Source organism: Oryx dammah, unplaced genomic scaffold (genome assembly GCF_014754425.2).
Source record: "Oryx dammah isolate SB20612 unplaced genomic scaffold, SCBI_Odam_1.1 HiC_scaffold_27, whole genome shotgun sequence".
NCBI classification, from domain to species: Eukaryota; Metazoa; Chordata; class Mammalia; order Artiodactyla; family Bovidae; genus Oryx; species Oryx dammah.
This window is the reverse complement of record NW_024070211.1, coordinates 4,961,272-4,987,943: the sequence shown is the minus strand read 5'-3', so window position 1 is coordinate 4,987,943 and position 26,672 is coordinate 4,961,272. Positions and strand designations below refer to the sequence as shown.

At 42.4% G+C, this 26,672-nt stretch overlaps 1 protein-coding gene across 3 annotated transcripts in view; it reads left to right on the top strand.

Annotated features, from left to right (window-relative positions):
• The window catches only part of USP48 (ubiquitin specific peptidase 48), a 74,785-nt gene extending 50,173 nt beyond the window's left edge, over positions 1–24,612 (top strand). The window contains exons 16-27 of one of the 3 annotated variants that reach the window (XM_040229529.1): positions 5,455–5,579; positions 5,746–5,868; positions 6,168–6,229; positions 6,498–6,608; positions 7,604–7,734; positions 8,094–8,200; positions 11,995–12,099; positions 15,329–15,484; positions 19,254–19,379; positions 20,825–20,873; positions 22,993–23,019; positions 24,066–24,612. In XM_040229529.1, the coding sequence (XP_040085463.1) occupies positions 5,455–5,579; positions 5,746–5,868; positions 6,168–6,229; positions 6,498–6,608; positions 7,604–7,734; positions 8,094–8,200; positions 11,995–12,099; positions 15,329–15,484; positions 19,254–19,379; positions 20,825–20,873; positions 22,993–23,019; positions 24,066–24,088 (1,145 nt within the window). In that variant the 3' untranslated portion in view covers positions 24,089–24,612. The remainder of the gene's footprint in view (positions 1–5,454; positions 5,580–5,745; positions 5,869–6,167; positions 6,230–6,497; positions 6,609–7,603; positions 7,735–8,093; positions 8,201–11,994; positions 12,100–15,328; positions 15,485–19,253; positions 19,380–20,824; positions 20,874–22,992; positions 23,020–24,065) is intronic. The other 2 variants (XM_040229531.1, XM_040229530.1) reach the window with 2 other exon arrangements.
• Positions 24,613–26,672: the final 2,060 nt, after the last annotated feature.

The following is a 26,672-nucleotide window of genomic DNA, read 5'->3' as shown; positions in this document are numbered from 1 at the left end:
CAAAGAGTCAGACACAGTTGGTGCATCACTAGAGCACAGCAGGAGCACAAGTTTGAAGGCGATGTGTAACCCTGAGTGGTAGACAGATGGCATCCGGTCCCATCACTCCAGGGGAAATAGATGGGGAAACGGTGGAAACAGTGTCAGACTTTAGTTTGGGGGGCTCCAAAATCACTGCAGATGGTGGCTGCAGCCATGAAATTAAAAGACGCTTACTCCTTGGAAGAAAAGTTATGACCAACCTAGATAGCATATTCAAAAGCAGAGACATTACTTTGCCGACTAAGGTCCGTCTAGTCAAGGCTGTGGTTTTTCCTATGGTCATGTATGGATGTGAAAGTTGGACTGTGAAGAAAGCTGAGCACTGAAAAATTGATGCTTTTGAACTGTGGTGTTGGAGAAGACTCTTGGGAGTCCCTTGGACTGCAAGGAGATCTAACCAGTCCATTCTGAAGGAGATCAGCCCTGGGTGTTCTTGGGAAGGAATGATGCTAAAGCTGAAACTCCAGTACTTTGGCTACTTCATGAGAAGTGTTGACTCATTGGAAAAGACTCTGATGCTGGGAGGGATTGGGGGCAGGAGAAGAAGGGGACGACAGAGGATGAGATGGCTGGATGGCATCACTGACTCAATGGACGTGAGTCTGAGTGAACTCAGAGAGTTGGTGATGGACAGGGAGGCCTGGCGTGCTTCGATTCATGGAGTCACAAAGAGTCGGACACGACTGAGCGACTGAACTGAACTAAGAGGAAGGTGATGTGAACAGCCAGAAGTAAATTAGCTTTTCTCCTGATGCTTTCATATCAACTCTCTTTTTTTTTTAACCTTTTGCTGTAGATTTGCACACAGCATAAGTGCTTCCATTTTGAGTCTTGAGGAATCTGTAGTTAAATACTAAGTTTCCGTGCTTGATGCTGCTTAGCAGGGTGAAACAGTGCCAGAACACTGATTGTCTTCCTCCGTCTCACGCTGACATTTGCTCTCAGCCCACCTCTCTCATCTTGTCATTTCAGTTTTACAGCTTTGACTAGAAAGCATGGCAGAGCTGAATGTGATTTCAGGACTTGTGCCATGCCCCTCAGCTTGTCAGAAACAGTACATGAGCTTTTTTTTAGATCTTCTAGCTTGATCTGCAACCCAGTGCCATTTGGTTGCTGCACCGAGTTATCTCGAGTGTAGAAAGCATCATCTTAGCTCTTGTTTTGGGGAATATCACCCCTCAGTGTACCGTGTCCATGGCAGCAGGGTTTCCAGGCGCAGGGTGTAGAGCCTTGCTGAAAGCCCACCCTCACTGGAGTCGCATCCAAACTTATGTCTGCACTGTGGCCATGGTCCTCATAGTACTGCAAGCAGTCAGGTGATGGTTGGGCATTTGTTGAGTGTTGTGCCCAGGAGTTTTCTAAGTGTGTAGCTATTAACTCACTGCTGTATTATTATTATACTGATTCTGCTGATGAAGAAACAAACTGAGGCATAGAGAGGTGAGTCATTCGCTAAAGGTCACCATACTTGATGGTTACTTTCCCCCTAGTTGTGTAATCGTCAGAAATTCTGTTTCTTTGAAAATTTCAAGGACTTAACGGATCTTTCAATGTCCTGTTTGTCCAAAGCCCTTCATAGCCAGTTTTTGTCCCTTCTACTTTTGGCCGCTGATGAGATCTCTGTCCACAGCCCTGGGCCCCTTCCCCCAGTACAGGTCCCAGCGTATGTACCGTGTGAGGTGCTCTGTGGGCGCCTCCCATATGTGCAGTGTGAGGGACCACAGGTTTCCTCGTTTGGTGTCCCCACGGGGCTATTTCACTGCAGAATTCTCAATTTCATTATTTCCTCTCCGGCTGCTCAGATTTCTCCATGAGCATCTTTCCTTCTTCTGCCTGGAAACTGCAGAGCTGACTATCACTTCAGGGTTATAGAGAAGAGGGCTTGGAACCTCTAACTTCTGTACAGAAGCCTTCACTTAGCTGCATGCATCTCAGCACGCTGCCTCACATTTCTGCTTTGCGTCCCCAGTCAGAGGCCCGAGGTTTTGTGTCATCAGAGCAGTTTGTGTCTTTTGTGAGTAGAGGGGGCCAGGTATCTGTAAAATGTATAGAAGAGGGAGCCAGAATTTTCAGTTCAGTTCAGTCGCTCAGTCCTGTCCGACTCTTTGCGACCCCATGAATCGCAGCACACCAGGCCTCCCTGTCCATCACCAACTCCCGGAGTTCACTCAGACTCACGTCCATCGAGTCCGTGATGCCATTCAGCCATCTCATCCTCTGTCGTCCCCTTCTCCTCCTGCCCCCAATCCCTCCCAGCATCAGAGTCTTTTCCAATGAGTCAACTCTTCGCATGAGGTGGCCAAAGTACTGGAGTTTCAGGTTTAGCATCATTCCTTCCAAAGAAATCCCAGGGCTGATCTCCTTCAGAATGGACTGGTTGGATCTCCTTGCAGTCCAAGGGACTCTCAAGAGTCTTCTCCAACACCACAGTTCAAAAGCATCAATTCTTCAGCACTCAGCTTTCTTCACAGTCCAACTCTCACATCCATACATGACTACTGGAAAAACCATAACCTTGACTAGATGGACCTTTGTTGGCAAAGTAATGTCTCTGCTTTTGAATATGCTATCTAGGTTGGTCATAGCTTTCCTTCCAAGGAGTAAGCATCTTTTAATTTCATGGCTGCAGTCACCATCTGCAGTGATTTTGGAGCTCCCCCAAATAAGGTCTGACACTGTTTCCACTGTTTCCCCATCTATTTTAACTGTCTCTTAAATAGACTGTAATCCGTTCCCTTCGGGTACCCCAATTTCCTGGGTTTGTGGGGGCAATTCTGTAGTGTAGTAACTCTATTTGCTTCTTGACTTTTGTCAATTTAGAGTTCATTTTTCTTGCATCTCATCCATCCACTTTCTAACCTCCTATAATATCTGTTGCTGTTGCCTCTGTTCTTTTTTATCCTTCACTATGATTTTATGTCTTTCAGTAAATATCCCTGTTACTGTGGTTTTAATGTCATTTTTAAAACATCATTTTTATCTAGAAATCCTTGTTTGAATTTTCATGTTCTAAAGCTTGTATATTTATCACGGATTTTATGTGAACTAATCACGGATTACATTCTGTTAGGTAGTTTATGCTGTCACAGAGTTCAGCATTTACTGCGGATATTCCAGATCCATCAGGCTGTCTTATCCATTTCATTCTACATTTATTTAACAGTTAACCTTCCTTGTTAACTTATGTTGTTTATTACACTGGTTTACTAAGGAGCTGAGCAGTTTTTTAATTAATCTTTTTTTTTTTTTTTGCAAATTCTTTGGATGTTCTGTGACCCAAAATATTAGGGTTTGAACTGGATTTTGTCAGGGAGGAGATTTATCCAGAATCTAAACTCATTGTTAACTAGATTTCTATTTTTACCCGAAGAATCTTTGGGGATTACATTATCCTGATATGTTTGGTGTATTAAATCTCTCATGACTCATTTGATCCTTGTATTCAGAGATGTTGCTTACAAAATGAGTTTAATTTATTGGCTTTCTCTTAAGATTTAAGAGAGTGTTACATATTGCAGGATACAAGTCTGATTTCTAAAAATTCATATGTCTTGAGTAAAAGTTCATTGTTAGTCTTGAGTAAAAGTTCATTGTTAGGTTAAACAATATCCAGATATATTAAATCATGATATGTTGATGTGAACCTAAATTTAGAAGCATAGCTAGGAGTAGAGCAAAGCACTTTATTAACCAATTTCTGACTGTAGTATATTAGAATACTTTGCTGACTTTTTAAATAAACTTGAGTGTTTTTTTTATTACCTGAGAAATGGACAGCCAACATTATAGCCAATCATAAAGTAAAAGCACCCTTACCCAAAAGAGAGGCAGTGTAGACTCCAGAGCCTATGGAATCCTATTTAAAACATGTGTTTGTATTATTGTTTCCTTCATTCTCTCTCCCTTTCTGAACCAGATTTGTTTATACCACATATATGCAGAGGAAGGGCCCTTTTAATAAAAAAGAAACCGTTTTAAAAAGTGTGATTGCCTTGGAATTATTTTTAAATTAGTTATAGAATAGCTGCATTATATTTCACCATAAAGGTGTACTAAATTGAAGTCTGATTATCCAGTTAGTGTTTAAAATAATAATAATAAATTCCATAAAAGAAAAAATAATTAAAAAATTAAATTAAAAAAATAATAAATTCTATAATTGTGTCTGAGGGTAAGCATTTTAAAGTAAGTTTTCATAACCTCAGAGGAAGTTTGTGAACCTCCTCTTCAGAAATAAAGTTAATTTTTACATTATGACCTGTTTTCTCTAGTAGTAAATATATTAAAGCAAAGTAATCTTTTCTTAGGATTAATCAAAGCTCCCTAAGAGGAAGTGGTGCATGGAAGTTAAGAAGATGAATTTTGAGGCATTAGAAACTATGGAGTTTAGATGAGACAGATCTGGTTTTTATATCCCAGCTTTGTTATTCACCAATTGTGGTGACCCTTCGTGTATTAATTTCTCTTGATTCTTGATTTATTTATTATGTAAAATACATAAAGCAAAGAATTAAGATAGTACATTTAGAAAGCCCCTGGCTTTCTATCTCTTATTAAACATGTAGGTATCTTGCCAGTGGCAGTAGAAACACAGTTTCCTTTGGAAACTTAAAGACTTTTTTGGGGTAATGAACCACACAGGTCCATGTACGCACCTCGCTCTCTGCTGGGAACAGCTGAAGGAGTAGAACTAGAACGACAAACAGAATGAGGGATAGAGTGGGGAGAATGGCCCTGGAATGCTGGAAGCACCCATGTGAGCAGCAGAGCGAGGAGGGGCTGCTGAGGCCCAGGGTCACTGCCATGCAGACGTTCCTGTGATCTGAGGAAAGGAAGGTGGTGGTGGTGCCTGGTCCTCTGCTTATTTCTTCTCTTCTCGGGTTTCTGAAGATCCACAGGGTTCAGATGTTTGCAGTAGTAACAGCAAACCAATTGGGTATTGACTGGAGATGGTCTCCCAACTTAACAGTAGATTGCTTTACTATTTAACTGTGACGGTCACACAACACTGAAAATAGCATTTTGGTTCAGGGTGAATTTAGTAAAGTAATAAGACAAAATGGGAGAAAATGCATTCTGCAGGAAATTGTGCCGTTTGAATGTAGGCAGAGATGAAATGCTGTTGGACAGCCTCCACGGTGGCACCCCAGAACCTCTGGAAGCCCGTTTATATTGCTTCCTTCACTGGCAGGAAGAAAGACCTAGGTTAAGGACAAAGGAATGGCTAGCTCCTTTAGAATTAGATGAAATTTAAAATTTAGAGATTTTGAAATTGGAGAGAGAGAGAAAATTACAGCACTTTGGAACAGAAGGATAAGAAGCGCTACCAATTTGTATTAAGTAGATTTTGGCAAGATATATATTAACTTTTTTTTCCAAACTCCCCTCCCTTTTTTTTTCTTTTTGACCTAGGCGAGTTATGCATATCAGAAAATGAAAGAAGGCTTGTTTCTAAAGAGGCTTGGAGCAAACTGCAGCAGTACTTTCCGAAGGCTCCCGAATTCCCAAGCTCCAGGGAGTGCTGTTCGCAGTGCAAGGTAGGTGCCGCCCACGGCCCTGGCAGCTGGGGAGCCACGAGTCTCCTCCCTGGACTGATTTGCCAGGAGGACTGGTGTTGTGCTTTGAGTGGAGGTGCAGGGACGCGGCATGTCCTGTGCTGGCAGCTGGGGATGACTGATCGCTTCCTGCTTAATTCTCTTTCAGATTCTAGAAAGAGAAGGGGAAGAAAACGAAGCCTTACATAAGATGATTGCAAACGAGCAGAAAACTTCTCTTCCAAATTTGTTCCAGGACAAAAACAGACCGTGTCTCAGTGACTGGCCGGAGGTATCATGATTCCCACAAAGGGGTAGAATCCATCTCACTTTTGTAAGGCCCTTGCCAAGTTCCTGAGTGAACAGTGCTTTCAGAATAATGAGATCATCTCTCTTTCTTACATTTGTATAGTTTTTTAATCTGGAAGATTTGACTCTTGCTCGTGGTTGCTTGGTAGAGGGCTCTATTTCCATTTTATTTATGAGACTTGAAAGGGAAAACCCACAGTATATGGAGACATTTTCTCTATAGGATTTAGATTAAGAATGCAGTGAATTAAGAGATACTTTTGTCTGATTTTTCTGTTCCAGGAAACAGATGTTCTCTACATTGTGTCACAGTTCTTTGTAGAAGAGTGGCGAAAATTTGTCAGGTAAATACCAAAGGTTACCTATTTCCCTTTTTTTATTTTTGATTACAGTATTTTTAATTCATGAATCGTAATCATGGTACCTTACCTTTTACTATAATAGCCTATACTGAAAGCTTTTTTCCTGAGAATTTAATGAATAATCCTAAGAAGTACATTTAGTTATTAATATCCTTGAAAAATGTCTCTAATTTTTAAATAATCATAAAAAATCTTCTCTTTAGTCATGCCATAGTGAAGTATATTGATCGTCCTTTGCTCATTTGAGTAGGAAACCTACCAGGTGCAGTCCTGTGTCATCGGTCGGAAACAGCGCTCTCCTGTGTCCCCACGGGGGCCTCATGTTTACATTTGCTTCCATGACCAAAGAAGATTCTAAACTGTGAGTTTCTTCTCTTCATGCGATGTTTGTTTCCGATGGTTAATAGAATGTGTTTAGGAAATGTCTCGTCTGACACAGTCTATTTTAAGAACCAGTCTTTTCTTGAATTATGGGATTATTTCCTCTGGTGTAACCAGAGGTTGGCTTGTCTCTTTTTTTTTTTAAAGACTGCTTCTTGTGCTCACTGTGGGATTATTTCCTCTGGTGTAACCAGAGGTTGGCTTATCTTCTGTTTTTTTTTTTAAAGACTGCTTCTTGTGCTCGCTGTGGGATTATTTCCTCCGGTATAACCAGAGGTTGGCTTGTCCTTTTTTTTTAAAGGCTGCTTCTTGTGCTCGCTGTGGGATTATTTCCTCTGTTGTAACCAGAGGTTGGCTTGTCTTTTTTTTTTTAAAAGCTGCTTCTTGTGCTGGCTGTGGGATTATTTTCTCTGGTATAACCAGAGGTTGGCTTGTCTTTTTTTTTTTTTTTTTAAGACTGCTTCTTGTGCTTGCTGTGGGATTATTTCCTCTGGTATAACCAGAGGTTGGCTTGTCTTTTTTTTTAAAGGCTGCTTCTTGTGCTCACTTTGGCAGCACATATACTGAAAAGAAACACTGCTTCTCCGTAAAAGTCAGGAGGCTACCTGAGGCTACTTGCTCTTATTTCTCCCCTCTCCTTCATGGAGCCCCGCTTTCTCCTTAGAAATTGCTAGTACCCAGGGCAGTGTCTCTAGGTTACGTCGTTACCCTCTGTAGCTAATTTCTTGGCCCAACTTTGGTTTTTGAGGTTTAGCGATGTTGATGTGTTGATTCGTGTGACTCCAGTACATTTAGTTTCTCTACTTTTTTTCATACAAAAGAAAGTCATAGCATTCTTTAATTTGAAAAACTACCTGTTGGTGTATCTTTTCCTTCTCAATTTCTTTGTATTAAATAGTGGTTTTGATAGTTTTGGTTTACAGATGGGTGGATTATGTCCTTGTGTCTTAAAGCATGTTGTGTTTTTTTGCACAGTATAGCTCTTATATGGCCCAGTGAGTGGCAAATGATACAAAAGCTCTTTGTCGTGGATCATGTAATTAAAATTACCAGAACTGAAGGAGGTGATGCAGACCCTTCAGAAACACAGTATACTTCTGAGCCTAGTAAGTATTCAAATCGCTCTTGGTTTATGTAGTTAAAAGTTACAATTTTAACTGGGAGGGAAAGAGTATGTCATTATTGTATTCTTTACTTAAAGATCTCGTGGTGGTCCATTCTATATTCCTTAGCTGGAAAGTATCATATAATGACTGTATTTGTATGTTTTTTGACAGTAAAAATTTACTTATTTGCATATAATAAAATACAGCCGTTAAAAAATAAGAGTAGTAGTTTGATAAATACTCTCTGGTAACTTTGAAATGTTCCTTTAGATCGTTCATTCTTTTGGTAGTAATTCCTCAGCCACTGCTATTTTACCTTTTTTTAAAAAAAATAATAATAATAAAACCTTTTTTCTTAGAACTCTGTCCAGAATGTCGAGAAGGCTTATTGTGTCAACAGCAGAGGGACCTGCGTGAATACACTCAAGCCACCATCTACGTCCATAAAGTTGTGGATAATAAGAAGGTACCAGTCCCTCTTGAGGCCGTGACTAGTAATGATTAAGCTTGCTTTTTGACTTGTTTGATTTTCACTGAATATTGCCTGGAGTTCCTTTGAAGGGTGGAGCCATTGGACTGGAATGGAAGAGGAATAGTTACATAAATTTATGTGGATCTGTTGTTCGGTCACTAAGTCACGTTCAACTCTTTGTGGCCCCATGGACTGCAGCACGCCAGGCTTCCCTGTCCTTCACTCTCTCCCAGAATTTGATCAAAGCCATATCCATTGAGTCGGTGATGCCATCCAACCATCTCATCCTCTGTCCTCCCCTTCTCCTCTTGCCCTTAATCTTTCCCAGCATCAGGGTCTTTTCCAATGAGTCAGCTCTTAGCATCAGGTGGGCAAAGTATTGGAGCTTTAGCATCAGTCCTTCCAGTGAATATTCAGGATTGATTTCCTTTAGGGTTGACAGGTTTGATCTCTTTGTAGTCCAGGGGACTCTCAAGAGTCTTCTCCAGCACCACAGTTCAAAAACATCAATTCTTCTTTATGGTCCAACTCTCAAATCTATACATGACTACTGGAAAAACCATAGCTTTGACTATATGGATCTTTGTTGGCAGAGTGATGTCTCTGCTTTTTAATACAGTGTCTAGGTTTGCCATAGCTTTTCTTCCAAGGACCCAGTGTCTTTTAATTTCATGGCTGCGGTCGCCATCTGCAGTGATTCTGGAGCCCAAGAAAATAAAATCTCATTGTTTCCACATTTTCCCCACCTGTTTGCCATGAAGTGATTAGACCAGATGCCATGATCTTCGTTTTCTGAATGTTGAGTTTTAAGCCAGCTTTTTCACTCTCCTCTTTCATTCTCATCAAGAGGTTCTTTAGTTACTCTTTGCTTTCTGCCTTTAGAGTGGTATCATCTGCATATCTGAGGTTGTGGTTATTTCTCCTGGCAATCTTGATTCCAGCTTGTGATTCATCCAGCCCATCATTTCCATGATGTACTCTGCATATAAGTTAAATAAGCAGGGTGACAGTATATAGCTTTGACGTACTCCTTTCTCAATTTTGAACCATTCTGTTGTTCCATATCCTGTTCTAACTGTTGCTTCTTGTCCTGCATACAAGTTTGTCAAGAGTTAGGTAAGGTGATCTGGTATTCCCATCTCCTGAAGAATTGTCCACAGTTTGTTGTGATCCACAAGGTCAAAGGTGTAGTCTAAAACAGTGTGGTGTAGTCAGTAGAACAGAAGTGGATGTTTTTCTGGAAGTCTCGCTTTTTATTTGATCTAGCAGATGTTGGCAGTTTGGTTCCTCTGCCTTTTCTAAATCCAGCTTGTACATCTGAAAGTTCTCAGTTCATATACTTTGAAGCCTAGCTTGAAGGAGTTTGAACATTACCTTGGCTAGTGTGTGAAATGAGTGCAATGTACAGTAATTTGGACATTCTTTGTCATTACTTTTCTTTGGGAACGAAATGAAAACTGACCTTTTCCAGTCCTGTGGCCACTGCTGAAGTGACATGAAGTGAAGTTGCTCAGTCGTGTCCGACTCTTTGTGGTCCTGTGGACTGTAGCCTACCAGGTTCCTCCATCCATGGGGGATTTTTCCAGGCAAGGATACTGGAGTAGGTTGCCATTTCCTTCTCCAGAGGATCTTCCTGACCCAGGGATCGAACCCAGGTCTCCCTCATTGTAGGCGGACGCTTTACCGTCTAAGCCACCAGGGAAGTTAACTGGCATATTGAGTGTAGCACTTTAATAGCATCATTTTTTAGGATCTGAAATAGCTCAGCTGGAGTTCCATCACCTTCTCTAGGTTTGTTCATAGTAATGCTTCCTAAGGTTCACTTGACTTCACACTCCAGGGTATCTGGCTCTAGGTGAGTGACCACACCATCATGGTTATCCAGAATATTAAACATTTTTGTAAAGTTCCTCTATGTATTCTTGCCATCTCTTCTTAATCTCTTCTGCTTCTGTTAGGTGCTTGACCTTTTGTCCCTTATTGTGCCCATCTTTGCTTGAAATGTTCCCTTGGTGTATCTAGTCTTTCCCATTCTATTGTTTTCTTCTATTTGTTTGCATCGTTCACTTAAGAAGACTTTTCTTACGTGGGTCTGAAGTGAAGTGAAGTGAAAGTCACTCAGCCGTGCCCAGCTCTTTGAGACCCCATGGGCACAGTCCATGGAATTCTCCAGGCCAGAATACTGGAGTGGGTAGCCGTTCTCTTCTCCAGGGGATTTTCCCAACCCAGGGATCGAACCCAGGTCTCCTGCATTGTGGGCGGGTTCTTTAACAGCTGAGCCACAAGGGCAGCCTTTTGTGGGTCTAGTCAGTTGTTGATTTTGATACACGATATTGATTGAATGCCGGCTGTGTGCTAGGAGCTGTCTTGGGATACAGTTGGTGCAGAAGATCGCTGTACTCACACAAATCGCTGTACCTTCGAGAGTATTTTTACCTAGTGAGGTAGATCAAGAATAAGCCATAGATGCATAAGATGGTCTCATACAAGAACAAGCATCTTGAAGGAAATGTACAGAGTAGAGCATTTGACTGACAGAGGTGGAGGTGCCCTGTTAAATAGGGAGGGGGTGGGCAAGAGGCCTTGGAGGAGGAGTTGTTTTACCTGAGCATTAGCTGTTGGAGACCCTGCCTGTGACATGGAGACCAGGCGGGAGCGTAAGCCTGGCGCCCTCCAGCAGTAGTCTGTGTCGTGTCTAGAGCAGCAGTGCCCAGTGGGCGCTTCCGCGGTGACGGAGGCGTTCGTCATCTGCGTTTTAGCCACCAGCCACCCTTGACTGGGCCATCTGAAATGCGACTGGGCTGACTTGAGGAACCGGGCTTTTATGTAGTTTTAACTTCAACAGGCTGTGTCACCTCTCACTCCCATAGTGGGCGGCATTGATCTAGAGAGAAGTTTCTCCTAAGGAAGGAAGGTGACGTGTGACGAGGGATCAAATTTTAATTGAATTTTGTACGTCATACCAGGGATTTGGGATTTTGTTCGAAGCCTAGGTGTAAGCCACTGAAGTTTCAAGGGAGGTCATGGTGTGATCTCACTTACGTTTTCAAAAAGTCACCCTGGCCATTGTATTTGGAGTTGATATGGACAGAACAGAAAAAAGAAAGACTGCTGTAGAGCGTCTTGCATTGGTTGACCTAAAGGGTAGGTGAAACATAGGTTTGGGTATATTTTGGGAACAGGGTGTCACTGTGGACTGTTTTGGAGCATTGTCACTATATTAAGTATGGCTCTTAGGTAGATCCTGACCCAGTTCTCTGGACACCTCATTAATTTGATTCCAAGGTTTTTGGAATTGAAGACAAAATAGATGCATTATATTTGATGATATTTCCCAAACTTGACATGAATTTTAGAAGGGTACCTTACAGATTATTCACTGATGATGTAGGGTTCTGCCTCAGAAACTGAATTAAGGAGGCCTCATTACCTTGTTTGCTGGGAAAATGGCTGAGTAAAAATGTCTGTTTTTCCCCTAGTATTTTCTTGTATCTTTTGTACCTCTTAGTACATGTGTATATTGATATCTAGTGTGAAATATCCAATTTAGGAAAGGATGTCTTATTATTTTTTAAGTTTGGTAGTGGTATTTCATCCGTTCTCTTTATCCTGTGTTAGGATAAAACTAACGTGTTCACAGAGCACAGAAAACAAGAGCGCCGCCGTGTCTTGATCCTGTCTGATATCTTACCCCATCGTTGATGAAGTTGTGCCGTCAAAGATCCACTGTCTCCATAGCTAGCCTCCCTAGGGTCTGACCTACTTCTCTCTTTTCCTGGCGCATTCAGGTGATGAAGGATTCAGCTCCAGAGCTAAATGTGAGTAGTTCTGAAACAGAGGAGGATAAGGAAGAAGCTAAACTGGATGGAGAAAAAGATCCAGACTTTAATCAAGTATGTGTTGAAGCTGCTTTTCACTGTTACACCCTCCACTTCTCTGAAAGCAGTCGCTCCGAGCTCCTGGACATCTCTCTGTGGCCTGTATGCGGGGTTGGTCCTCAGGACCCTTTCCCCTTCTTTTCTTCATTGGCTAGCATGCTATAGCTGTCCCGATTTCTCATGAAAAGTCATGGACTATGATACTCCAGAATTAATTGCTATTAAAGAAGAAGTGCTAAAATATACTGTAATGATTAAATTTTTACCTGGAAAAAAGACTTAAACTAACCATAATCCTGGTTTGCTGCTTCATCATGGAATATTTATGTATGAAAAAATTACTAACCTCAACTTCTTTCATTACAAACAAAACACATAATAGCATTTGTAATACTGAAGGTTATAGAAGAGACTTTCAGGTCTCTAAAGTTGTTATTCAGGTGACTAGAAGCAACATTAGTCTTTGATTTTTCATTGTGATGACCTTAAATTCTTCTATTAAAGTTACCTATTTTGCAGATTTCTTTATGGTATTTCTACCCCTCTTGTTTGGGAGGATGGTTTAATAATCAGTTTGGAATCTGTTCTTTCAGTGAACTTTGTAAATCAGTTTGTAAAGTTTTATTTATATATATATAATATATACAATATACTATATATATATATATAATATAGTGTTCTTATTTATGTCATTTCAGGCTTTCCTTTTCAGCCCAAGGGTTGCCTAGAAGACTTGTAAAAATATTTTCAAGTGATTAGATTTTTGAGAAGCTAACTTTCTTGAATGGCTAGTTGTATCCGTTGCTGTCACAGCCGCAGCAGTTTTAAAGTTGCTTCTGTACCTCAGTGGCACGTGGCAACGGATCTCCCTTTACAAATACGATAGAGAATGTTTGTTGGAGGACATTGTTTTTTATGCCATAGTTATCTTTATACTTTGAATTTTCTTCTGTCTTTCCTCTCATTCTTTGGATGTTGTAATACTCTTGACTAATGTTTTAAATATTTCACCTTGCAAAAGAAAGTGTAACCTTCCTTTTTGAAAAGAGTAGGTGGTCCCAGAAGAATGTCAAGTGTTTTCAGAATTTCAGACTCCTCAAACCTTTTCTTTGTAATACGTTGCAGTATCTCATACAAAGCGTCTGTAATTGCTGTTTTAAATCCTGTAATATAAAATGGTGCATTTGTGTTTGTCCTTAATGGACAGAAACAAATCCCCTTTCCTCTTTTCTCTAAGCTAGATCAACCCAGTTCCTTTGACTTTGACCTTATCTACCATTTAGGTTAATAATGCACCCAGTATTGGATGTTACTTAGGTAATTGAAAGCCTTCTAAAACCAGTGGACTGGTTTTTGTCAGATAAGTTGGATTTAAATTCTATGGATGTTTTAAAAATATAATTCTAGGGAAGGCTTTTAGACTCATTTAAAAACATATCTCGCTTAATGCTCAGGGCTCTGTTATTTGGTTGTGTTTTATATTTCCAAAGTAAAATTGTAGGTTGTTACAGATACTTTCCCTTATATTTCTAACTGTGAAATTTAGGTCCTATTTCACAATTGAAAAATACTTGAGGTTTTTTTTTTTTTTTTTTTTTTTAATAGTTGAGCTTGAGAAAAATGTTACCAGCTCCCACATTTTTGCATTGTTTTGAATTGTTGAGATTGAGAAAGCTGTGTCAACCCCCACGTTCAGTGTTTTCTTCTGTTGGAACCGCCTGTGTGCCCCTTTAGATTCAGGACGAGAGCTGAGTCGAGCCTTGTGCAGCACCAGCCAGTGGGCTCTCGCCTTCAGCAAATGCTGCTCCGTTTACTTCCTGACCCTCTCTGCTTTGTGAATCCCTGGCGCTCCATTGATAATGACTGTGTGGCATCTGTGTCCATAATGACCGCTAAACTGCTCTGATTGTGCACGGCTGACACTCAGTGACAACTGTGGAAACCAGAGCCTGGGGGTTTACCTCACCCAGATTTAATTAAACCCGGGGAAAAGAGTATTTTTAAAATCTTGTTTCATTCATTCCGTGGCTTGGTTAGCAGAAGAATCTTGTCTGGTTGTTAACCTATTGATGAGGCATTTATTAGAGTATTTTAGAGAAATATTTGGTTTTCATCTATTATTTTTTTCTTAAAACTAGTACAATATATATTACATATGCCTGTACTTTTTGCCGAACCATCTTTAAATTATGCACATCATGGCATTTCACCTCTAAGTTCTTAAACTATTTCTTATCAAAAAAGGCAATATCCTGTTTACCTGTAATCAGATTTCTTCAGCTATCCCAAATGTGCCTTAAACAATTTTTTCTCCTCAAACCAGCATGCAACCAAGATACACATTGTTTTATATCACTTTAGACTTCTTTCCAGAATAGTTACCTGGCCTCTGCCCCCTTTTTCTTTTCCTTTTTGACGTTGACTAGAGACCAGTTCCTTTTCTTGTATTGAGCAGATTGTCTCACATTCTAGATTCAGCTGATTGCCTCTTTAATGTTACTCGTTTTAACTTACTTCTCGCCCCTGTATTTTCTGTGGTTTACGAGCTAGATCTAAATATCTGATAAGTTTCAAGTCAAAACATTTTTGCAATTTTAAAGGCAAACCTTTGTAAGTTTTTTAAAGTGAAGTGAAGTGAAGTCGCTCAGTCATGTCCAACTCTTTGCGACCCCATGGACTGTAGCCTACCAGGCTCCTCAGTCCATGGGATTTTCCAGGCAGGAGTACTGGAGTGGGTTGCCATTCCCTTCTCCAGGGGATCTTCCCGACCCAGGGATCGAACCTGGGTCTCCCACATTGTAGGCAGACGCTTTACCGTCTGAGCTACTAGGGAAGCCCTTTTTAAAGTTCTCAGCAGTTTATAGTTAGTGTCTGTGTCATTCCCTAAAAGAAGGAAATGTTTAATACACAGATTAGGATTCAGTGTATCATAACTGTGTTTTTCCGACTTAAAGTCAAGCCTTCCCTTCTGCCCTTTTTTTTTTTTTTTTTCTTTTTCTGGCCTTTCCCCCCGCCCCACTGCTTTTAAATGTCCTTTTTATAATACATACATTTTAAAACCCTGGAGCTTGTGTGCAGTTCAAGGACTTTAATTGCCTTCTAAGAACCTTCAGTGAGTTCCTACTCACTGTTGAAACTGAATTTCAAATGGTTAACATTCTGATAAACTGCTTTTCCTTGTGTTGTGAAGTTTGAGCAGGGTCATGGTGTGGGAATTTCAGTGCTCTTTTCTGGATCTTTATAGAGCAATGGAGGAACAAAGCGGCAAAAGATCTCCCATCAAAATTATATAGCCTATCAGAAGCAAGTTATTCGGCGGAGTATGCGACACAGAAAAGTTCGTGGTGAAAAAGCTCTTCTCGTTTCTGCTAATCAAACATTGAAAGAATTGAAAATCCAGGTGAGGAAAGTATTAACATCTGTTTAATCATGCTCTGAGCTTACGGGACCTTCATGAGTTTCTGCTCTGCACCTAAGTATTGAGCTGTTGGGAGAGGGCATTGTTGAGTTTAGAATAATACTTGTCGGGTCCCCAAATTCAAATAACTCTTCCTTTAGAAAGAGCTTCAGAGTTTTCAAAATTAGCCAAGGGTCTGTGAAGAGGGAAAGTTTTTGGGGGATTCTGAAACCTTGAGCCAGTTCTGAGTAGCTTTCCAATAATAAGGAGAAATATTGACAGCCATTTAATGGTTCATTTTAGATCATTCCCAGACTCTTCCCACTCCACCCCTCTTCACCCCCCATTGCTTTTGCACATCTACACAGTGGATTAGTGATGAAAATGCCTCATGGCATTGTTTCCTGGTAGGAACGCGAAAGTACTATAAATGAGGATGCCAACGGTACATCCCAAAACCCAGAAAAGAGAGGCTGATATATTCAAGATGTCCATGAAAAAAAAAAATCTGGCGCCTTATCTGTGTTAGTCACTGATACAGATCCCAAACGTTGACCCAGTTTTCCTCTTTGCTACTTTCATGTGGCGTAGTTTACTGGTTATGCATTTTTCCTTCTGCTGATATTTATCATTGTAATTGAGGCAAAAATATAGGCTTCCTTTGAGGGTGTTCTTTTCCAGATTGTCCCGGGAACATTATTTCCCTTGGTTGAACCCATGGCTCTGAAAATAAATGTGTTGGCGTAATATCTTGATTCTGTTATTGTAGCTTTTACATCTGAGAAAGCTTGTTTCTATCACCGGCTTTCTGCTTGCCAGTGGTAAACCTCGAAACATTCAAAACCTTTAAATTACAGAAACAGCCCCTGTGGATCAAGACATTGTCAGAGCCTGCGCTGCTTTTATTGTGGACTCGCCCTTTTAAAAGAGTAAATCAAAAGTCAGCAGAAAGAGCCTCCATCTTGGAGCATGTCACCTGCAGACAGTTGTTAGAAGGCAGCAGCTCTGGACAGGAAGCCCCCCTGATGCACACGCCCCAGATGGCTCCTCTGCCGTGCCCTTCCTCTCCTCTCCTTTCCTTACGTGGAGGACCACTGTGATCCAAACAGTCAAAAGAAAGGGCGGTGAAGCGTAATTCCCCCTCAGTGCTCCGTGGCGTGCTTTCAGAACCTCCCAGTAGACGGGTTTTTGCCACCCCGCCTGAGCGCTGTGACAGTTTGGTGGGCATGCATGTGACCCTCAGCTGGTGGTGGTGGGTGAGTTTTCAAGCACGTAGTGCATGTTTTTATGTTTCACGGCACCTCTTCGCTGGCGTAGACCACATTTCCAGGTTAATAGGATGGCCACCATACGCATTTATAGTCGCTTAATTCATCCACCTATGAGGCCATAATGTAAATGAAGTACAAATTCATCCCTTTTCTCAAAACATGTTCAGTATTTAATTGTCTTATTCCATTTTCCCTAAGATGGATTTTGAGCAGGTGGTATTGCCTGCCTTAAGAAGGAGGAAATTTTCCTAATTTGCTTATAGCATTTCCTCATTTCAGCCAATAAATACACCTGCACACATGCACGTCATGGCAAGCAGCATGAAGCTGTAGGAGCAGAGCTTTCATTGTTCCTGTTAGGCTTCCTAGAGTGACTGTGCTGCACTCGCTCGTCACACAGACCTGGAGAACATTAATTCTCCATGCACTTAACGGTTTATGGATTATCACACTGTAGGCCGTAGAATTCCATGCCCTCGGCCTGTTCTCTCACTCTGAAATATCATTTTCTCCTCACTAGGAAGCACGGTTCATCTTTGACAACACCTCTTCTGCAAAACCTGTCTTGGCCTTCAGTTACACAGCACACTCCTCCCTTCTGTGTGCTCCGCCAGCTCTGTGTGTGCTTTCTGCCACCAGCTTCACTGCTTGGTTTTTTTCTGGACCTCTCTGGGGTGGGATTACTACTCACCTTTATAGTTCTAATACCTAGCACAATATTCAACACATGGTGTAATAAATCTTCATTCTGTTCAGTTCAGTCACTCAGTTGTGTCTTTGGAAGTTGTGACTCTTTGCAACCCCATGGACTGCAGCACACCAGGCCTCCCTGTCCATCACTAGCTCCCGGAGTCTACCCAAACTCATGTCCGTTGAGTCGGTGATGCCATCCAACCATCTCATCCTCTGTCAGCCCCTTCTCCTCCTGCCTTCAGTCTTTCCCAGCATCAGGGTCTTTTCATTAGTTGAATAAATTGAGATGTCCTTGTCTGTGGGCTCAAAATACAATGTGTGAGCCTCCACCCCTGAGTGATGGTGCTCGTGTCTCGAAGTATTTGCTGTTCATCCGTTCTCTGCGATGGTGCATCCCTGTGCATCCCATTTAGGCCCTGTGAACTAGCATTCGTGCAGTCCAGCAGCTGTGACAATGCCTTTGTTAAAGTTGATACCAGAACACCTTCTCCATCGCTGTGCTTTCTTCTTCCTGGGTCATGTTTATGAACCCAGAGCTGTTGGCTCTGCCTGATGCCCATGTGCTGGGCTGGCTTTGGTAGAACTGTCCTTTCTCACCAGAAATAAGCTCAGTTGTTCCATAGAAGGATCAGTGCTGATCCCTGTTTAAGCAGCCTCTGCTTGCCACTCAGGGCCTGAGGTCCTTTGGAGAAGTCCGGTTATGAATCTGGCCTAACAGGGAGGAGGCCACTGTTGTTATCCCTCTTATTTACTTGTGCGCTGTTATGAAAATCACTTTTCTGGTCAGGGTCTTCCCAGCTTATAAAACTCTTGGGCCCAATTCTATGCAGACGTGGTTCAGGGCTGCCTGTTTTGTTTTTCTGGATTTTTTCAAAGAGCAGAATCAAGTGCATAAAAGGGTAGAATGATTTCCCCATAGCATCATGGATATTGGTATAACAAAAGATATGTGTAGTAGAACGCATTCTGTTGACTATGTAATTCAGCTGTGCAGCGTAATAAAATGAATACTTCGGAACACACCCAAATGAAGAATTAGAATGTATCGCTGAAGGTATCTATGTGTACCTCCCTGAGCCCAACTCCTCGTTTCTCTCTGGTATTTACTACCTGGATGTGATTTTAAAACTTTTTTTTTTTTTTTTTCATTTTTCTGATTTTGAAAATAATGTTTAATATGCACAATAGTCTTTCTGAATGTATTTAACACTTGGCTAAAACTGGGGTGGAGTACATGGTCCCTACCCTTAAGAAATTCATATTTGGCTCCTAGAGACAAGACTCAATCTAAGAATATGTGGCAGTCCTAACTGCTAAAGTTTGTATTCCAGGCTGCTCACAGAAGGGAATCAAAGAGTCCAGATAGCCTGCTGGTTAATTTAGAGATGGTTTTATGAAAGAATTTAGAATAGATTTGATTATTAAAAGGATGTGGGACCTGGGCACAGTGGGAGCAACCATAACAGCCGTGCCCAAGCCTTGTAACCAGAGTGACTGTCAGCCCAGTGCCACCTTCCACTTCTTTGATTTCTCCGCACCCCCACCCACCGAGGGGTTGTAAGATGCAGAACAAAAGGACCTGGGGGTACAACTGTCTCCTGATTCTCTAACAGGCCTCCTAAGGATGTTCCCAGATACATTGGGATTACAGTTTCAATAGGAATGAAGCAAGTGGGCTGATTGCAAACCGTAGTATCTTTTGTATTCTGAAGTCTTTTATTTCTTCCTTAGAATTATTTATTCACACAGGGTATTAAGTCTCAGTATTTTGTTTTGTACAAACCTTTGTTTCTTTTATATTGGCACAGATCATGCATGCGTTTTCAGTTGCTCCTTTCGACCAGAACCTGTCAATTGATGGAAAGATTTTAAGTGATGACTGTGCCACCCTCGGAACTCTAGGCGTCATTCCTGAATCTGTGATTTTGTTAAAGGTGAGTAGCGGCTCTGCGCCTGCAGGATTCAGGGGGTTCTCATGTGTAGACTGGATGCGGTGGTGGTGAAGGTTCCCAGGTCCTCGGCAGGATGTGGCAACAAGCTACTGCTGTGAGTCAACTGCATCTCTGGATGAGCCACCAGAGACTTAGAGCAGGTCAGACAGTCACTTGGTCTGTGGGCTTTTCATAATTCTTGTTTAAAATAATCTAGATTTAACCTCCTCTCTAAAGTCTGGATTGGTGAATTACTTAACCATACTTCTACCTATTAAAACATCCTCCCCCCGCCACTCAGAAGTACCAGCCAGTTAAACTCGGAAAGAAACATAAGAATCAAGGCTTGACCACAGTAGTCAAAATACTTATGGTTGGCTTAGTGAGATTCTTATCCAGGATATGAAAATTGACCTTGGGGAGAAAAGGTTTAAAAGAGGCAGGTGTGTTTTGGAAAACTGGGGCTTCTGCGACTATCACGGATGAAGATTGGTTGAGCCAGCCTGCTTAGCCCAGGCCTACTCTCCCTCAGGCAGGGCCTGATTTCATCACTTTTCCTCTGCCTCTTGTTTCTGAGTGGCTAGACGCATGCCCCCTGCGTGATGTGTTAGAATATTCTGCAGGTTTCTGAACTGGGGAGCATGTTGTTCATAGGCAGAGCCTCAATTCTGGCCAGATAAAGTTAGGCCCTGGAAGTGGTGATGCAGGTCCATATCTGGCCCTTCACACGCGCGCACACACACGCCCCTCATCCCGCTCCCCACCCCCTCCCTCCGCTTGGTTTTCTTGGAACTGTAGGTTCTGTGGAATCAACTCTGAAAACCTGTTTGGTTTGCTGAATCAGAAGAGCCCGGTCTAAAATCCTAGAAGCAGCTCGTGTCACTGATGGGTTTGCACTTCAGGTGGGCACCTGGAGTCTGTACGGGTCGTTGTCCTCTTTGCCCTTGCAGCTAACCCTACCACAAGCTCAGACTCAGCACTCACTTCTTGCCTTTAAAAGAACATGGGTATTTTCGTTCTTGATGGTGGGGAAAGGTGAAAATGTACTTTTAACCTAATTGGCATTTTTCAAGGACCATCCTGATTTTACTTCTCGCAACTCACGCTGTCATCATTGGCACCTGAAATCATATCCATTAAATGAGGATATCTGAACCTTGCTACATCTAAAAAGTGTCTGAGGAACAGGAAAGCAGTGCCACATCCAGTGTGCAGTCTGTGCAGTTACGGGGGTGATGAGTCTTGGCCCACTTGACAGGGTGCCGTTTGTTCATCCTGGATGTCGCCAGCTCTGGCTTGAACGCTGTTTTCCACTGGACAGTGTTTGTGTCCAGGAGCAACATGCTGGTCAACTCCATGGCCAGCCTTTTCTGTTAGGAGGTTGGGCACTCTCCTCGTCCTGGCTTCCATTCCCGTGTGGTTGTGAATTGTCTTCATTTGTTTTCTAGGCTGATGAACCAATTGCAGATTATGCTGCAATGGACGATGTCATGCAAGGTAAAGGACCAGTTTGTTTGGGGAATTGTTGAGGAACTTGCTCAACGATGGTGGGGTTTTAGTTATTGAATCTTTAGTCTACAGTGTTCTTTCTTTTAAGCTTGAGTAGGCTTCTGCATGCTAAGGTAGTCTTACCATTAGTCCTCTTTTTAAAGAATGATATCTGTGAAAAAAAAAAAAAAAAAGAATGATATCTGTGAAAATTGGGAAAATGGAGGAAAGTGTAGTAGTAGTTAGTTTACTGTAGGAAACTGAAACAGATGTAAGCCTGCAGATAGATGAGGTCAACAAAAAGCAGAGCTAATTCAGATTGCAGAGCATGTGGCAGGCACACAGGAATTAGATGCCCCGGGTGCCTTTGAACATAGGAGTGAGGTCCCAACCTAAACTGGCTCACCACCGCACACATCCTCACAGCCCTTCCCTTTACATCCATTCAGTGCCCCTTCTTGACCTGTAGAGTTTGTGTTTCTTTGAAGAAATTAAACTAGAAAGGTGAGAATGAGACGTGTTACCTACCAAATAAGGAGACCAGCCCTTTGTTCAAACACTGGCAGCCCATCTCTTCCCTCCCACAGTGGAGGGAAGAGATTCTCCTCTAGGGAAACCAGAGCAATTCAAAGAAATAGCCAACAGTTATTTTTAAAGTAGTTCATCTCCCAGGTACCTTTGGGTGAAGCCAAACCAGACAGTTTTCAGACATCTTTTTAGTCCCTCACACTTCTGTAGGTGGGAGCGGACAGCCAGAGAACTCCAGACAGTAGGGCAGAGAACAGCATGGAACCGAAAGACATCAGTCAACAGGCTGGACAGGAAGTAGATGATGCGGGAAGCACAAGAAAGCTTTAAAAGTAACTAAACAATACGAGAGAAAGAGCAAATCGTCTGTATGTAAGGAACATTCAGAGAACAGAAGACAATTCATGAAAATAAAAACGGGTGCACCAAGGCCCGGGTACAATTTAGTGCAGATCTAGAGATTAAGATCCTAAAAACATCTAGAGGTATGGAAGGAAAAACCAGTCATTCCTGAGATGAAGAGTCAAGGACAAACCAATGGGCCAGTGCCCACAAGAGAATGAGGAAGTGTGAGCTTCAGTCTAGAATTCTCTGACTAGACTACTCTGTTACACGCATTTGGTGGCTGTGTGAATATAAGGCCTCAAAAAATTTCTTTCTCACCTACCGTTTACTCTGGGAGGGTGTATTCTGCTAAACAAGAGTAAGAAGAAAGATGTCAACAGCGGAACCTGAAAACAGGGATCCAACACAGGAGTAGATTAGATGCCCTAGAAGAAGGCAAGGGGGCAGTTCCAGTGCTTCCAGCACGAAGCGCTGCAGTAGGTGTTGAGCACGCCCGCTCCAGATTGGAGCACACTCCCTGGGGAAAGTTGAAGTGACAGATGACTGTCCTGAGGAGTTTACCCTTGAATCAGAGATGGTACAGAGAAAATGAAACGCATAAGTAATGCAGCAGCTACCAACCCCAGAGATACAGTCATGCCAGACAAGAACGATCACCCAGGCACCCCAGAGCATTCAGCCATGGCCGCTGCTAAGGAGTAAAAAAGGAGTGTAACGCTGGAGATTGGCTTAACGACAAAAAATAGCAGTGTGTCAGGAGGATGGGCAGGGGCCATGTGTTATGTTAGAGGTGGTTCTGTCTTTGAGGAAACTATTAGGTATTACCAAAAATTGTGAATTAGCAACATAAGCATCTAGAAATGTTGAGGTTGGGCCAGAAGACGTGGCTGCAAGGGCCAAAAGCTGTTCCCTGTAGAGTGTGGGCACGGGAGGAGGGGGCCAGGAGGCGGGGGCCCCAAGGATTTCTCCAGCAGGGCTCCCGCCCCTCCCGAGTCGTGCAGAATGTTGGCTCCAGTCACAGCCCTTGTTCTTCCAGTATTTGTCTTTTTCAATGATGCATATGTATTGCTTTTATAAAAATGAAAACAAAGATTGCCGTTTGGTATTATCCGTAACTTCAAAGGTAACCTTTATAGGTGAGTAAGGTTATTAAAAGCTATTTTGAACTTTTCATCCTTTGGCATTGAAGTGAACTTATTGCTGTCTGTAGCAACAGTCTTTCCAGTTTGGAATTCTTTTTTTTTTTTCCTTCCAGTGTGTATGCCAGAAGAAGGGTTTAAAGGTAAGTTACATTTGTCATGTTTTGCTCATGAGTGTCACAGTCATACTGTAATTTTCTATTAATGTGAAGCCTATAATTTGATTTTAAAATTTAATTCAATCTGAGTCTCATGACTGAAATTAATTTTAGTTAAATGCATTTTTTATTCAAGCTTCTTCATTATCTGTATCAGCACTCAAGCCTCGGATCGGGCCTGTGCGTTAGACATATCCACTGCCACATGTCCACTGTGCTTTTTCTATCTCGTTTTGGGGGGAAGTTGGGCACTTAGCTAGTGGCATTTTCATTTTTATACTTAACCTTTTTCCAGTTCCTCTTATCAGTCCCATCTTGGAGCAAAACAGTTGGTAACTGATAAGAATTAGAGGAGAAGAATCTGCCGAACTACATCAGGTTCAATGAAAAGGTTTCATTTCTCCACGTAGGATTAAGGCATCTCTTGGATTATTGCTTTAAATGGATAAACGGCGATGCCTTCTCCTGCATCCTGGCCACTAGGGTTCTGCACACAGTTGAATTCAGACCTTTGACTTTCACAGATTTAACTGTTGCCATTTTGATCCTTTGTGGCCTAGTCCAGAGGTCCATGACGGGTTGTGATTTTTGCCAGAGAATGAGTTAGAATCAAATACCAGGGGTTCCTTGCAAACAAGTGAGCCAAGCTCCTGGCCTCAATAAAGCCTCCCTCTCAGTGCAGCTTTCTGAGTACATATTCCCACTGCAAAGACACTCCCAAAGTGGTTCAAACAAAACAAACAAAGCAGAACTTTTTTTTTTTTTTAATGAAAAACGGCCATCAAATGAAAGCTTCAATAAAATTTGATTACCTTGTGTGAAGATAACGCATACGAGCCGTGTGGCTTTCAACAGAAATGTGCTTTAGCTGAAAGCCTGGAGATGGTGATATATTTTCTTATTTTCAATGTCAAAGGGCTTCTTTGCTTACTCATTGAGTTGAATATTCCCTGTTGGTGATGCAAATGGGATACGTGAACCCTTAACCTTGCAGCTTACAACTGTGCCTCCACATGTGTTTCTTTCCCCAGGTACTGGTCTACTTGGACATTAATCTTTTTGAACACTTGCTGACTGCTTAGAAGTAACCAGAAGGGAAGAGGAGTTTGACATGTTAGGGCATTAAAGAAAAGGTGGATTTAAGAATTAAACCATTACATGACTCTTCCAAAAGGCAGAAAACCATTCAAAAAAGTGACTGTTCCAAAATGCCTTATGTCAAATAAAGCAGATTGCACTGAAGGCCATCAGACTTGAAGGAAATGTTTCAAATTTTATATTTAAGGGGGGTGGTGGGAGGGAAAGGGCAAGTAAAAGACTGAACAAGTTTAGTAGCAGTATCAGTAAATCATGTTTACATATGAGATTTATAGTCACGGGAGGGAAAAAAGTTCCATTCTATTTCCTTGCTCGAGTTTCATACCAGAGGCATTGGTCAATGAAGAATTTGTATCACAGTAGATGGGACAACATTCTGCTCTGAACTAAAAGTGATTCTTTAGAGACATAACCTGCTTACCAGTACCTGTCTTTGATTCATATTTTACTTTCAATAAAGCATGAAAGTGAAGAACTTGCTGTAATTGTGGGAAAGTGTCTTCAGATCAGACTCCTGTGTCGGCCCCAGGACACCCCCCTCACGCTGCCTGCGGTCGGTCTCGCTCAGTGTTGGGAAGGGGAGGGGGCACCTGTGTGTCCCCTGCAGTGAGCCAGGGGCTCGAGTGTCATTTTTGTCTCCCAAGGCTGTTCACTGTCATGCCTTGCAGAAGGGGTGGTGAGTGTATTGCACGAGACAGCATCCTCCAGTGCTGCTGTTACTCAGAGGAAAGTGAAAGTCGCTCAGCCCTGTCCAGCTCTTTGCCACCCCATTGACTGTGCAGTCCATGGAATTCTCCAGGCCAGTATACTGGAGTGGGTAGCCTCTCCCTTCTCCAGGGGATCTTCCCAATCCAGGGAAGATCGAACCCAGGTCTCCTGCATTGCAGATGGATTCTTTACCAGCTGAGCCACCAGGGAAACCCAAGAATACTGGAGTGGGTAGCCTGTCTCTTCTCCAGAGGATCTTCCCGACCCAGGAATCGAACCAGGGTGCATTGCAGGCAGATTCTTCACCAACTGAGCTGTGAAGAAAGCCCATTATTCAGAAGTGGGAAATCAAATAACACCTTGCCCTTTGGAGAAATCTGACCACCTTATAAGAAGAGTAAAATGGCCTGAAGTCCATTTGGATGATAACACAGATTTTTATATATAAAGTTTCATCTTCCCAGCCTCCAGATCCCATCTCTTGGATCTCACTCCCCTCTCCTCTCTTGCCATGTTGCACAATATGTGGGATCTTTATTCCTTGACCAGGGATGGAACCCCTGCATTGGACCCACGCCCTCTGCACTGGAAGCGTGGAGTTTTAACTACTGGACAGCCAGGGAATTCCCTCACTTCCTCTCTTTTTCAAAGCATTCTTCTGAAATGCCCAGAAAAGATCTTCTATATCACATTATTTAACAAAGAAAAAAATGTGTGGATGGAGTGTGCCCTGTTATCCAATTCAGGATTATTGTTGATTAGCAACATAGAAGCAAAACAGTATTCTTGAGAAAACTCAAAGATTTTCAGATGGAATTGAAGACTGGAGCTTGTTTCTGTTTTCTCTGAGTATGTACGTACTCTATAGAGTTTTGGGCTGAGATGCTGACTCAGATATCTCCCTTACTAACACTTTATTTAGCCTGGGGTTTTGCTAGGCCTTTTTTTTTTTTAACCCCTCCCTTTTCTGAAAATTTAAGCTGAAATCCTGAATGGGGGAGGCAGGTTTCAGTTGGAGAACCAGTACCCTTGGCAGCATCCCATTGGAACAGCTCTTTTTTAGCAGAGAAATTGTGGCTGTTTGGTAAAATTACAACTCCTTGCCTGTGTTTTCATCTGTGTTTGCGGTGTCGTTAGCCTGTGCCCCTGAGGAGGCAGGGGGTGTTCTAACGAGTCTGTGTGAGAGCGTGCACGGCACACAGGACCCTCAGAAGCCATCCATCCTTGGAACCTGTGGGTCCCACCCTGAGGTCGACGAAGGGAAAAGAAGGACTCCTGGTTTAGATCGTGAACTACTCTTGTGATGTTTAGATTTCCCCTGCCCCACCCCCACCCTCACCTCTGAAGCTGAACATAAAATAACAACACGCCAAGCCCCGCTCCTTCCCCAGGGTAAAGACCTGTGTGTGGTTCACTTCGTACTTGAGGCAGCTGCTTCCTTCTGCCTATTAAGAAGCTGTTTGGCCAGAGAAGGTTCTTTCTGAGGATTGACATAAACATGTCAGTAGTTCCCAGAAATCTACCCTTTCCCAGTTTGCTGTTAATCGCAGTTTCAAATGTGTTACTTGAGTCTTTTTCCCTTGTGCATTGGTACAAAATAACACCCTGTGATAAAAGTCTTTCAGGCTAATAAGCCAGTACCGGCTCCTTTGTTAACTCTGCAGAATGGGTGGGAGTGGGGTGGGCCCCCACAACCCAACCATGTTCTACGTGCCCAACTCAGAGTGATGTCTGTGGTCTCCGTAGGCCCAGCAGCGCTGTGAGGCTTTATTAGAAATGCTTAGGCCCCAGAGCATGCACAGGCCACCCCTGCTGAGAAGCCTTGGGCTGGG